Source organism: Mustela putorius, unplaced genomic scaffold (assembly GCF_011764305.1).
Source record: "Mustela putorius furo isolate JIRA1106 unplaced genomic scaffold, ASM1176430v1.1 tig00003869_pilon_pilon_pilon, whole genome shotgun sequence".
In the NCBI taxonomy this organism is placed as follows: domain Eukaryota; kingdom Metazoa; phylum Chordata; class Mammalia; order Carnivora; family Mustelidae; genus Mustela; species Mustela putorius.
In genome coordinates, this window is record NW_025422021.1 from 31,000,422 (window position 1) to 31,013,802 (window position 13,381).

At 50.1% G+C, this 13,381-nt stretch overlaps 2 protein-coding genes across 8 annotated transcripts in view; one reads left to right on the forward strand and one right to left on the reverse strand.

The window, feature by feature from the left end:
• Window positions 1-321: 321 nt before the first annotated feature.
• On the forward strand, window positions 322-8,161 carry MTERF4 (mitochondrial transcription termination factor 4). The gene is made up of 4 exons (XM_004743769.3): window positions 322-657; window positions 1,693-2,188; window positions 4,162-4,346; window positions 5,035-8,161. The coding sequence occupies exons 1-4, from the start codon at window positions 637-639 to the stop codon at window positions 5,395-5,397; spliced, it is 1,065 nt and encodes a 354-aa protein (XP_004743826.1). The 5' UTR covers window positions 322-636; the 3' UTR covers window positions 5,398-8,161.
• SNED1 (sushi, nidogen and EGF like domains 1) overlaps window positions 5,813-13,381 on the reverse strand; it is an 82,400-nt gene continuing 74,831 nt past the window's right edge. For 6 of the 7 annotated variants that reach the window (XM_045066903.1, XM_045066897.1, XM_045066902.1 and 3 more), the window contains 3 exons: window positions 12,549-12,632; window positions 11,503-11,546; window positions 5,813-9,516 (listed from right to left, as the gene is read on the reverse strand). In XM_045066903.1, the coding sequence (XP_044922838.1) occupies window positions 11,510-11,546; window positions 12,549-12,632 (121 nt within the window). In that variant the 3' untranslated portion in view covers window positions 5,813-9,516; window positions 11,503-11,509. The remainder of the gene's footprint in view (window positions 9,517-11,502; window positions 11,547-12,548; window positions 12,633-13,381) is intronic. The other variant, XM_045066898.1, reaches the window with a different exon arrangement.

Consider the following 13,381-nt stretch of genomic DNA (forward strand, 5'->3'; position numbering starts at 1 on the left):
CTCAGGCGGTAGGTCTTCCTACGCGCCCGCTGGGAGCCCAGATGGCGGCAGTTTCCGCGCCTCACTCCCGGCGCCGGTTTCCGGTTTAGGCTCGCGGACGGGCTCCATCCCGGGGTCGGATGGCTCACGAGGGGATCTTTAAAGTTTCGAATGTAAAGCACAAGTTTATTCCGAGGTGTCGACAGCTGGACATTTGAAGAAGAAAGCTGGAGTGACAATCGGCGAACAAACCAGCCTCCCCGGCGGCCGCGGGGCGGGGACTCTGAGTTTCCGACTCCGAGTCTCGGGGCGGGGCCGGCGCAGTGCCGGGAGCGCCCGCCAGGGGGAGGCAGCCAACGAGCGGGGAGGGAGCCCCGCGCCCCTGCGTACCCGCGCTCCGACGCGCCAGACCGCCCGCACCGGTGCGGAGCGGGTGCGAGGGAGGGCGCTGTGCTTTTGCCGTGCGGGGCGGAGAGCCCTGGAGGACGAAAAAGCCGGGCGGCGCCGGCAGGAGGAGCAGGGGCGGGGCCGCGGCGGAACGCGCCTTCCGCGCGCACGCGCTTGCCAGCGGGAGGGCGGAATGCGGACAGCCGAGGGCGGAAGCGCTTGCCGGGGGAAAAGCGGAAGTGCGGACCGGCGAGTCGCCTCTTGGAGGCCATGGCGGCGCTCGGCCGGCAGGTGAGGTGGCGCTCGGTGCTGGGGCTCTGCGCGGTTGCGGAGGAGCCGCCGCCGGGTGTTTTTTCTGGCAAGCGGAGCCTTCCCGGCGGCTGGGTGGAGGGAGCGGCGGGCGCGCCGATAGGACGGGAGCGCGAGAGCGTGGAGCGCTCGGGCGCTTGGCGTGGGCATCTGACCGGTCCTGTGGCGCGGGGTCTGTGGGGCCGGGTCCTGTGGAGCGGGATCCTGTGACGCGGGTTGTGTGGAGCTGGGTCCTGTGGCTCCGGGTCCTGTGACGCGGGGTGTGTGGAGCTGGGTCCTGTGGGGCGGGGTCGGGAGTGTGCGGACGCGCGTGAGGTCCCGGGCTTCAGGGTGGGAACCAGCTCGCCCCCTCGCTGTTGGCCTGGGAGTGATTGCCTGCTGTCGTACGTGGGACATAGCGACAGAGAACGAGGGCTTGAGGGCTTCTCGGAGATTCGCAATCTCTGCAGAAAAGCAGGCTTCCGGGAGTGCGGCTCCAGGGTGGTCTCTCCTGCCTGGTTTTACCGCCACATCATCTCCTACGTTCCTCCTGCAGAAGCCTCTCTGCTTCCTGAGTGTTGAGCCGGGACTTAGGTTTAGGGTGCGACCCCTTTTGTGAGCGGTCACGTGAATACTGATACACTTTGGTTTCTGTCTTCCTGCTCCTCTATTTTCAATTCAATCTGCTGCACCAGGCGCTGCCCCTTAGAGGGTAGAGGAAAAGGACCGGCACACACCCAAACGCCCTTTACCGCTGGCCTTGGGATAGTTCTCTTCTGCTCCTCCCTGCTATGTCCCCTCTGTTAGGGTTCCAGGAGCTGGTAGAGACTTGTTTGGCTGTCATGATGCTCTGTTCTCTGTACGAACGCTGCCTTCTCTGCAGGCTTTTCATGCTCAGATTGGAGTTTGCAGGTTGTTGTAAAGCTTGCTATTGTTCTGTGGGACCAAGGTACTAAATAACATGGCTCCAGAATCCCGTGGTCTCCTCTGCATTGGAGTGGTGAGGAGCTGATCTCCGTTTGGTGCTGTGTCTCACAGGTCTTCGACTGGCACCGCCTGGTCCCCCTCACCTGGGCCCATGTTGCTAGGCAGACCCATCGAGGAGAACAGAAAAGGACGTGTCCATGTTTATTGTATAAACTGACCACAGCCTCCAATGGAGGGGGCCTTGAGAAGTTATCCCATGTGGAATCCAGAACGTACGTGCAGGAACCAGCGTGCAGGATGCGTTTCACTCAGTACTCCCTTGAGAAGCGGAGGACTCCTGTGGCTCCAGGATTTGTGGAGCGAGAGAAGGTCATCAGTTCCCTCCTGGACATGGGTTTCAGTGACGTCCACATTAACGGATTGCTCCATCTGTGGCCAAGTACACACACTCAACAGTTGCTGGACATCATTTCAGAATTAATACTCTTGGGTTTGAACCCAGAGCCTGTGTACATGGCCTTGAAGCAAAGTCCTCAGTTGTTGAAACTGCCTATACTGCACATGAAGAAGCGCTCTGGCTATCTGCGAAAGCTTGGTCTTGGAGAAGGTACAAGAAGGCCCTGATTTTATGTCCAGTGCTGAGGAGTTGGGTTTGGGGGGCAAGTAACCCAGATGGGATGGGCTAGGGGAGGGTTCTGGGGGAAGTTCTTGAGAGTAATGTGTGGTTTGGCTTGGAGGTGAGAAGCAGTGACCTCTGCAGATGGCACTGCCAGAGGGAATGGGGGCACTTGTCTGGTTTGCTCAGTGTGGGGGCCCTAGCTTCTGGAACACTGAATGGGTGGTGAGCCTGTGGTATGTGCTTGTGCTCAGCAGGTAGAGGTCAGTGTGTGGCAGTAACGTTCACGTACCTATGCAGTCATTGATATTTACCTTAGCTTGAAGTGTTGTCTGTACAACGTAAAGCCAAAGGCTTTCTATAAGGTCCCTTGTAAAGATTTGGGTTCCAGTGGAACCCGAGATTGTCCCAGACTCCTAAGAAACAGAGAAGTGACTATTCCCCCAATAAGATTCACATCTCAAGGATTCTAGGATTTCATTGGATCCCCGGGGTAGACCTTGAGGAGAAGGGGGCTGGGAGCCCATGAGAGTCCCAGGGATCCTTATGCACGTTGACCCCAGGAGGGCCACTGTATTGCTTAATTTTTTTTTTTTTTTTTTTTTTTTTTAAAGATTTTATTTATTTATTTGACAGGCAGAAATCACAAGTAGACGGAGAGGCAGGCAGAGAGAGAGGAGGAAGCAGGCTCCCTGCTAAGCAGAGAGCCCGATGCGGGACTCGATCCCAGGACCCTGGGACCATGACCTGAGCCGAAGGCAGCGGCTTAACCCACTGAGCCACCCAGGCGCCCCTGCTTCATTTTTTGATCCCTACTGATAAGATATTGTTGGTGGTGGGGGGGGAGATACTGTTGTTTGGCGATGTATTTCAGAGGCTTTCAGAAGATAAGGAAGAATATAGCCTTATGCGGTTCTCTTGACAGATTGCCTGTTGCAGTATAATCTAAAAGGCTAAATTTAATAGTTAAATGCTGTGATTACATGTTACGAAGTTTAGCAAAGCCTTCTGCTGCAGAGGGAAAATCCAAACTCCTGAAAGTCATTCTAGAGACATTTTAGCAAGACAATGAGTAGCTCATCTGTTAGAAAGATTGTTAATACCAGTTTAAATAAGTGATTTTAAGTTTCCAGGTGCTGAATTTTGCCCAGCTATCCATGGGAAGACCATAGGCCCCAATTTCCCATTGGTAGTCTCAGTTACCCTAATCCGTTAATAGGACCTCTTTTGCTCAGTGTTGCCCTAATGTGATAAAAGATATGGTCACCCCACTAATTAGGGCATTAATGTTTGTGGCTGTGCCTCATGAGTATTCTCGTTATTACTGTATTAATAATTATTATCGTGTTAGGGTCTGTAATCAAAGGAGCAAGACTGATATAAAGCGAATGTCAAACAAAGAATCAAACTGGTCGGTTTGATTAATGATGCTTGGCATGAAATAAAACTTTGCTTGACCTTCACTTTGTATTAGTCTCGCTCCTTTGATTACGGACCCTAACAATCGTGGAACTCCCTTTTCATTGAGTTCGGGCTCCCAGATCTTAGGAACATTGGTTGTTCGCTTCAGTGACTATTTTATTGTGGAACGAAGTGTAAACCTGCAGCCCCCATGTGGGGGAATCTACTGTCTCCTTCTACTGTCTGCTCCTTCCAGTAGATCCCCTGGGAAATTCTTTAGATGAAGAGGGCAAGGGGAGGAAGCCAAGAATAAGAGGTTTATGCCATTCAGCTGGGAGGCCAGTAAGAGGCCTCCTTTTTATAGCAGGGAGGTGGTCAGTGAGGAGATGTGTTCTTCTGGTCCCTCCCACTGCCATGTGCTCCTGGGCAGGCTTTGGAAACCGCCACTAACGGGGAGGAGTGCATCCTTCTTCTCTTTTCAAATGCTGGCTTAGATGTGGTGAGCCCCTTGTTTTTCTGTAATATCCTAAAATTATATACTTATCTTTTTTTATGTTCTGCAGGGAAACTAAAGACGGTGCTTCTCTGTTGCCCTGAAATCTTCACCATGCATCAGAGGGACATTGACAGCATTGTTGGTGTTCTCAAGGAGAAATGTCTTTTCACGGTACAACAGGTGACCAAGATTTTACACAGATGCCCCTATGTTCTTCGGGAGGACCCCGGTGAACTGGAATACAAATTCCAGGTGAGGATGACCAGTAGGGGATTTGGGAAGTAATGTTAGTTGTAGTGAGGGTCATTTCCATGAAAGAGAAGCCACAGGCACCCCGAGGGCGAGTGGATGAGCTGAAAAGCTTAGATCCTCTTTGCATATACCAGCCAGAGAGAACCTAGCTCTGGTCTTTCACTTCTTTACAGAAAACCTACCCTGCAGCTTTTCTGCTGTTAATAATGAACGACCCAGTCCTATTCCTAGGGTCCAAATGGGGTCTCTCTTTGAAGTAGCTAATTTAAAAAGAGCTAAAAATCTTCCTTTCTTTAGAACATATTCTGCATATTGATTTTGGAAGCATAATTTTGACAGTTGTCCTAATTTTGGGGTAACAATTATGACAACTTAGGTCAAATTGCTAGATGTTTGCTGAATTTTTTGCCTGTTCTTTCAGTACTCATATTTTTTTTTCTGAGAAACAACTGAATTTATCCCTCTTGCCCCTTTATTTTCTGCTAAGTTTTTCTCAATATGAATTTGAAAATGCTTTGAAAACTGTTAGCCATCACACAAATGCAGGGCATCATAGAGAGTCCTGGCACCGCTGGTTGGGCAGCTTTTTTGTGAGTACTTTGGATAGCTTGCATTGATTACAGACAGTGGCAGGACAGGTTGTAGGTTACTGTGCCCGGGACTCCTCTAACTGTGTCTGTCTTCCCAGTATGCCTATTTTAGGATGGGGGTTAAACACTCAGACATGGTGCGGACCGACTTCCTGCAATACTCCATAACCAAGATCAAGCAGAGACACGTGTTCCTCGAGCGCCTAGGACGGTACCAAACCCCTGATAAGAAGGGTCAGACACAGATTCCCAATCCTCTTCTTAAGGACATTCTCAGAGTCTCAGAAGCTGAGTTTCTGGCCAGGACAGCCTGTTCCTCCACTGAGGAGTTTGAAGTTTTTAAGAAGCTCTTTGCTCGGGAGGAGGAAGAGGGGTCTAAGAGCCACATGCCTTACAGCAAAAGCTTAAGTCTGGATGAGGATGAGGATGAGGACGAGGAAGAGGAGGAGGTCGAAGAGTGACGGGAGGATGGAGGTTGGGAATGAAGAGCCCAGCAATACCAAAGAGTATTATGAATTTCTCAAAGTTTTTGAGAGTTTTGCTTGGACCGTGTCATGTTATTTTTCCTTCTAAAACTGGTCTTCTGGTGAAACACATTATAAATCACCTGAGAAGTGGGTCAGACTAAACAGGAGCTGTCTTGGTTTGATCTGTTGTTAGGTTTCTGTGGGGGGCCCTCTTCCTTCCTGTGTGGAAGACAGACTGAGCTGTTAAAATCAGGGGACTCAATACCTCAACATTTGGTTTTGTTTTTTTCCTCTGTTGATATGTGATAACTTCATGACAGTGTGGGGAATGGGGTTCTTGACTCTGGTTCAAGTGTCATTTTACATTTCCTTACAGTGATAAAGATGAAATTATGAGTAGGCACTGAGGTTTTAATACATCACAGCACTTTATTTTATGCAAACAAGTAGCAGGTTTTCCCCCAAAACACTTGTGTTTTTAATCCACAAATACTACTTCATAATTGTGTTCAGTGTACAGCATTGTCAAGGAAGGTGGTTAGTGATGGTTTCATTTTGCACAGCTGCTTAATGCCAGCTGAGTGTTCGGGTACTTTTCTCTTTCTCTGGGACGAATGGGCCCTGGCTCTGACCTTTCAGGGAAGTTGGCTTTGCTCCTGGCTTGTGGGCTGTCTGCAGGCCCACAGTTTCTGGTTGCTAGTGAGTGCTGCCCTGGAGTGTGGCAGAACGGGAGGGGGTTGGGGGGGGCGGTGTCATCCGGTCAACTCCCCATCGCCCATCTCACAGAGGCAGCTTCTGAGACCGGAGGAGAAGAGCACTTGCACAGGGTCTTCGAGCGGGGTGGGGCCTGGTGTCCTTCAGGGAGCTCCTAGGACACTGTGGTGGCGGGAGTCCCCTTGGGAAACCGGGGGAGCTGAGGGGTGATTTAAAGAGTTGGGTCGGGGGTGGGTTTTGATGTTAGTTGTCTCTGAGGTAGAGGCCCAGCCCTCATGGCATGGGCTCTATGAGGGAGGACTGGTGCACCCCAGAATGTCCTGGGCATCCCTTCCTTGAGGGCAGCTGGCACATGGTTGTTGATACAGAAAGCATTTTTGGTGATATGACCAAAGTCCAGGACTTGACAGCATTTTAACAACTAGGTAAAACCGCTTGGCCTTATTTTCCCTGCAGAGACTGAGTAAGAGTCTTGTCAGGCAGCAGTTTCTACCTGGAGTGATCTTGACCCCAGGGAGCATCCAGCAACATCTGAGGACGTTTTTGGTTGTTAGGACTGAGGGAGGGTGCCATTGGGGTCCAGCGGCTGGGGGCTGGGTTGCCGTGAACCGTCCTGTGGTGCATAGGGCAGCTACAGACAGGGCCGTGCAGCCTGAAACATCAGCAATGCTGAGGCCTAGGAGCTGCCTGATGGCCTAGTGCAGCAGAATACAGTTGTATGGGTTTGTGGGAATGTCCGATTGGAAGCAGGCTGACACTGCTTATGTTTCTTTTGTTTAAAAGAAAGTAAATAACTGAGTTTTTAAGTTCCTTTCCTGTGTTTACCAGAATGCTGCTGGGAGATGTGAGCTGTGTTTACTGTGGGGACTCAGCACTGAGGTGTGGATGCTTTTGTTTTTTTCTGGGCTTATATTCCAGCATGATGGCAAAAAGAAAGACATTTTCTGCAAAGAAAAGTAGCTCAGTGAATACCCGTGTGTGGGAGTGAGATGTGGTGGCAGGAGGCAGCCACGGGAAGAACCCTGGCTGAGAGAGGTGCCTGTTGGGCTTGCTGGCAGGAGAGCTGTGGTGTTGGCACAGGTCTCCTCACCCGCCTCTGTGACAGCCCACATGCAATGGGAAGGAAGGCTTTGTCTTTACTGGTTTTCTTGGCCATGGGCAAAATTACTAAAAATGAAGACATTTCACTCTGCCACTGTTTTCACTTACTCTTCCATTTTGTGGCGTCCCCAACCGACCGACACTTTCTGTGGAACCTCAGATGGGTTCTTATGTCCAGTCAGGGGACTCAGAATTATAAATTTGCATGATTAGTGTGGCTAACTTAGTAACTCATGATTGCTCCTTTCATTTTGATAAAGAAATGAATTTTTATGCACCTGAAAATTTTGATTGCATTAATATTAATTTCCTTGGGTAGAGTTTGACTGTATGTTTGAGGAAGACGCTGGAGTTTTTGAAGGGATTTTGTGAAAAAAAAAAAAAAGCAGTGTCTCATTTAGAATGTTTCCAGGATGAATTGTAATTCCTTTGCATCACGAAGTCTTTTTACTAGATAATCTAATTTGTAAAACATCAAGAGGAGTTAATCATAAGACAACACAGCACCAAGCTCAGGATTCAGTAGACTATTTCTTGTAGAAACAAAATGTTTCTAAGTTAAAAACTGGAACACATCAGTGTTCTCATGGCTGAGGGGTTGAGGTCATTAACATCATAGTAGAGCTTCATCTATTTTTCCAGTGATAACACTTGATCTTGCCACTTGCTAGCGATGCTGTAGCTTACATAGATACACAGTGACTGGTCCTGGCGACACAGCAAAAGTCAGCAGTACACATGCATGGCCTTGGTGTTCTCTTGATTCGCCCAGTGCCAGTGCCCCAGACTGAGCACGGCCATCTTCTCCGGGTGGGCCTGGGACGCCGGGGGCGCTATGGGTACAGTAGAGACTTCTTGAAATGACGGTTCCTCCTCTCTGAAAACAAATTGTGTAAAACACAGATATGTGCACACAAAATTTTAATAAAAAGCCTAAAATATACTCTTAACTCTTCCAACAATGTTTTTATAAAAGATGAGAAGGCGTGCCCTCTGTGGCTGTAGGGCTCACTTGGGACAGAGTACGTGGCAGATGTGTGGGGGCTTGAGTCAGCTGCTACGATGCTCTGCAGACCCGAGGTGGGGTTGGCTTGCATGGCTTGCGCCTCCTCTGCAGGGAAAAGCCAGAGCGGTCAGAAGTGTGTGGGGAAGCCCCTGCGGCAAGCCAGGGCCACATTCTGCTGAAGAGGAAAATGTGTGAAAGACCACGCTAGCCGGCAGCCTGGACGAGTGCCACTCGAATCGAGGACTGAAGCATTCTTGAGCTGGGTCGGGACTGGCCTGTCCCGGTCGTCCATCTCCATGGTGTTAAGGCTCTGCACGTGTTGGGGTGTCACGTTGTGCTTCTGTGAGGCTCGGGGCTCTTGGTGCCATGCCATGCCACTTGTCATCAGTGTGGGGGTGGGTAGCTTTCTCTGCATAAGGCTGAGGCCTGGGTGACTCGATAGACCAGGGCTTGGCCAAGTGTGGCCAGGAAATTTGCCCCCTCATTTAGTAAATGTGGTTTCACTGGAACAGCCACACCTTTAGGGTCACTTGTCTGTGACTGTGGTTGTGCCACCAGTGCCAAGCTGAGTAGTTGCCACAGAGACAGGTTGGTCCACAAAACCTAAAACAGTCACTGAGAAAAAGTTGAAGACTAAAAGTGTCTAAACTCCATCTTAGTATGAATGAACACTTTGTCTTTTATAATCTACTGGTCCATGTGATGGGGCTGTAGTCCACCACATACCAGCACAAAGAATTTGCTGGAGGAGAGTTGGGTGGGGCGCCTAGAACTTGGCTTCCCTTTCTGTCTGGCCTCACCACCAACCCTTCCTGGCACCACTGTCTCTGCTGTGGAAGCCGGAAGGCAGTTCCTCTCAGTTTGATTGTTAGGTCTCAGGCAGAAAATTGCCCTCTGACTTTGGAATCTGAGAACTGGTTCCTGGATGCTGCAGGAGCCTTGCTGGCTGGCAGCCCTGCTCATCCAGGGCCGAGGTGCACATGGCAGTTGCTCCCTGGCCATGGTGCAGACTGTCCCTGTAGGAGACGGCAGCCAGGGCTACAACACAGGCTTGTTTCATGCATTGTAGGACTGGGAGGTGATTTGGCCCAGAGGGTCTCCCTGGTGTGGCCTTGAAGAGAGGTGGGCTGGACCCTGCCTGGCCTTGGCCGTCCATCTTCTAGAGAGAAGCCGCAGATGCGAGCCAGGGCCTGGTCTTTCAGGGTGTCCTTTCAGTCCAATTTTAGACCCCGCCTTCCTGGGCTTTAGGAGCTCATGAGGTTGATGGAGTGTAACAAGAACGTCCCGAAACCCTTAAAGAAAAAAGAGACCGGGGCATGAGGGGAATGACACCCATTCCTCTTTAAAATGCAGCTTCAGTTTCTCTGAGCAGCCCTCGGTTCCTGCCCCCAGAGGACCCAATGTTCCTGCCTCTAGTGTGGCCGTGGACAGGAGGGAGATGTGCTGAGAGAAGGGACTACGTGGCCCAGGGCCGGGGACATTGGGGGAGCATTGCTGCCGTTAATGCTAAAAGCTTCAGGCTGCTCCCTTCCAGCTGGCTATGTCCTTGGATCCTTTCCCTGAAGACTGGGGCTGCCCCCTGTTCCTCTGGGTTGAAACGAATTCCAGTTTATTTGCATTTGTTCCATTGTTTCAAGAATGGGTATTCTAAAAGCTAGTATTTGATAATTTGGTAGTTGAGGTTTTCTGATTTGTTTTTATAGAAATGGATTTGCTGAGTTGGAAAAATAAAGGTATTGCTGTTTCAGGTGTCTTACTGTGATAGAAATATTTGAAACCCAAATTATGTTTGTATGTTCTTAATCCTAGTAGTGAATTGTTTATGAGCTGTGGAGCATGTTTTGGATTTGTGTGTCTTGGGAGCATAAGGTGGGAGGGGAAGTAATGCCTTTGAGGAGGCAGGAACTGAACATAGACTTTTGGAAAAATCTGCCAGGGGCTATTTGCCAAGCCCACGCCCCGCAGATCCCAGCCTCAGCCTTTCCCGCTTGGCTGGTGCGGATGTTCTTCGTGTGATGTCAGCCTACATCTGTGAAGCTCTTTTGCTTCAGCTTCTTTGTAAAGGTTCTGAGTAACATTTCTTCCTCATCTCCTCAGCCCCATAAGACAGTGTAGCCTGTTCCTGAAGCTGCTTGTTCCCCAGGGTGCCTCACTGCCCTCTCAGCACCAGGAACATGGACTACTTTGAGGCTCATTTATGGAGTGGAAGGCGGAAGCTGCCTTAGGCCAGCTCAGTTCCCCCCTTGTTCCCCGTGACATCATGCTGACAAGAAACTGTGCTCAAGGGGGCACCTGGGTGGCTCAGTGGGTTAAGCCTCTGCCTTCAGCTCAGGTCATGGTCTCAGGGTCCTGGGATTGAGTCCCACATGGGGCTTTCTGCTCAGCAGGGAGCCTGCTTCCTCCTCTCTCTCTGCCTGCCTCTCTGCCTACTTGTGATCTCTCTGTCAAATAAATAAATAAAATCTTAAAAGAAAGAAAGAAAGAAACTGCGCTCAATGTGAGACTGAGTACAGGTGTGGGTGGGTCGCCATGATTCAACCCAGTATCTCCCTGACTGTAATGAAGACTTTGACAGAGTTTATTGGGGTGGGAGGGGGTAAGGGTTGGAGGGTGTTGAGTTGCCAGAAGACTTTGGAAAATGCCATATTAAGCAGGAATAGAGTTAAAAAGTTTCTTTCATTTTAGGATTCCAGTGTTTAGGGTTCCTGTGTCCGTTGGGAATTCTCTAGTGGGAGAGTCTTCAGGATTTCTCCAAAGTTATGTGATCAAGGCCCCACACCCCATTTTTTCTTTCGATAGCCATTCTCAGGGTCTGGGAGGCCCTCCCTTGAACCCCCGCACTCCTATATCTGGGCATCCCGGGCCCCACCCACTGTCCTCTCCCATTCCTCCCCTGCTGCCACCCCTTCTAGATGCCCTTCTCAGTCCCACCTCCATGAGTACTCAACCCCTGTGCCCACTTCCAGCTGTTGCTGCTGATGGGAAAGGGGTTTCTCCGTTTGCTTGGAGTCAGTGGGATTCATCCTTACCTCCAGATGGCCTTATTTCCACTTGGAAATGCATCTGTGTCTGGTTTATGTCTATTGGGAGGCCTTAGGTATTTTTTTTCTCTCCCATTTTAACCCCCTCAGGGAATTCTGAAACTCCTGGTCTGGGACTTTGTAATAAAGAGGGCACAGCTGAGCTCCCCAGGTAGACAGCAGCCCTCCTGGAGGTCACATGCTAGGACAGCCACTCTAGCTTTCCCGCAGCTCTGCCAGCCATGGTGGGGAACGTACCTGTACTCTAAGATTTCTTCAGTGTTGGACTGTTACTGTGTTTCCTGAAATAGAGAAAGGTGGCTTATGAAAAAGATATACCTGGAACCCAAGCTGCCTGCTGGTGTCCAGTCTTTGCCTCACATATATTCCATTTTGGAGAGAACCATCAGTGAGACACTGATGCAGAGATTAGCATTTTAGTCTATGTGTGTCCCCTTGGCTGGCTGTAAGTCACGGGAAGGAAAGCGGGGTGTAGAAGAAGGAAAGTGGAAGAGACAGGTACTGCGCTAGGTCAAGCAGGTGTTGAATTGCATTCCCGGGCACTCAGGAATGCAAGCCCTAGGGGGTATGGCTCCCAGGCTCTGTGCAGAGTGACTGGGGTGAGGAGTCTGCTGTTGGGAAGGCCCCCAATGCATTCATGCAGCACATTATGTAATAATTCCTGTGACTCCCTTGAGCCCTCTGGCGAAAGAACCTGGCTGTGAGTGAGTAAAAAATAGAGATATACTATATATACAGTTATATACTTGCATCTGTCAGTAATGTTCCGTGCTTCCCAATTCTAGCACCGGAGTGACCCTGAGCACCCACCATGTGAGCCCCTCCCAGCGTGCACCATGTGATCCCCTCCTAGCACCTAGTGTGTGACCTCCCCTCAGCATCCACTGTGTGATTCCCTCCCAGCACCTACCGTGTGATCCCCTCCTGGCACCCACCATGTGACCTCCCCCTGGCACCCACCATGTGATCCCCTCCCAGCACCCACTGTGTGCCTTCCCCCAGCACCCACTCTGCAATCCCCTCCCAGCACCTACTGTGTGACCCACCCCCATGACCCACCGTGTGACTCCCCCAGCACCCACCATGCTCAGCTGTACTAATCTGTATGTATTCAGATGTACAGGTATGTGCTATGCAGGGCTACAGATTTGCACAGACAAGACAGCCTGGCTTGGCCCACAGGACTTTGGCTCCCCGCAGTGTTCAGTCCTGAGCCCCCCTTGCCCTGCTACCCTGTGAACTACAGGCCAGACACACTGTGGGCCTCCGCCCCAAGATGGCACCTGTTTGGGGTTTTCTTGACGCTTGTGCTTTCACAGCTCTCTTTGAAGCAGATGTCCTGATGCACTTTGTAGACTCTTTTGTACCTGTGTCACAAGAAAGTTATGTAAAGCTGGAAACTAGAGCAGAGTGTTGCCCAGCTGCTTCAGCTAGGCTACTTGCATCCACCAGTCACTGTGCAGGTGTTTGACGGAAAGGCTATTAGTTTCCTACTAAAACTTTACCTCGTAGGGATGTGTTAAAATGTCCAACATGAAAGTCATGTAATTAAAAAAAAATTAACTTCACTAAGGTATGATTTACATAAGATACATCCATTTTGAGGAGTGTAGACAAAATATGATATTAAGAGATAAAATAAGAGATTTCAAGGACATGTCCCTCTTGAGGCAGTTCACTCAGCGGTGAAGACTTGAGACAGCGCAAGGTCATTCCTGGGTCCTAAGGGTAATTCTTGGAGAAGTTGGAGAGCCCTGGAGATGCAGGTGTTTGATGTGTACAGTGCAGACTTCTAGCCCCTCCTCCCACTTATTAACTAGTCTCCTTTGAGTATGTCTCTGGAACTTAGACCTCAGTTTTGTGTGGAATGGGAATTACTCATACTACTTCTCTCATAAATTTGTAGATGGTAATGAACAGGGAAGTGTTTCTGTTCTTGCTAAAGCTCTCAAATGTCAGAGCTGTTGAAAAGAGAGATCCAGGGAGTTTGATGGGCAAAGCTCCAACTCATGCTCAGTCTGGGACAGCCCATGGGATTTTAGGCCTTTGGTGAGACTTCTGCTTTTGGTCTTCAGGGAGTAACAGGATTTGGAATTAACCCCCCAGTTTGAACAAC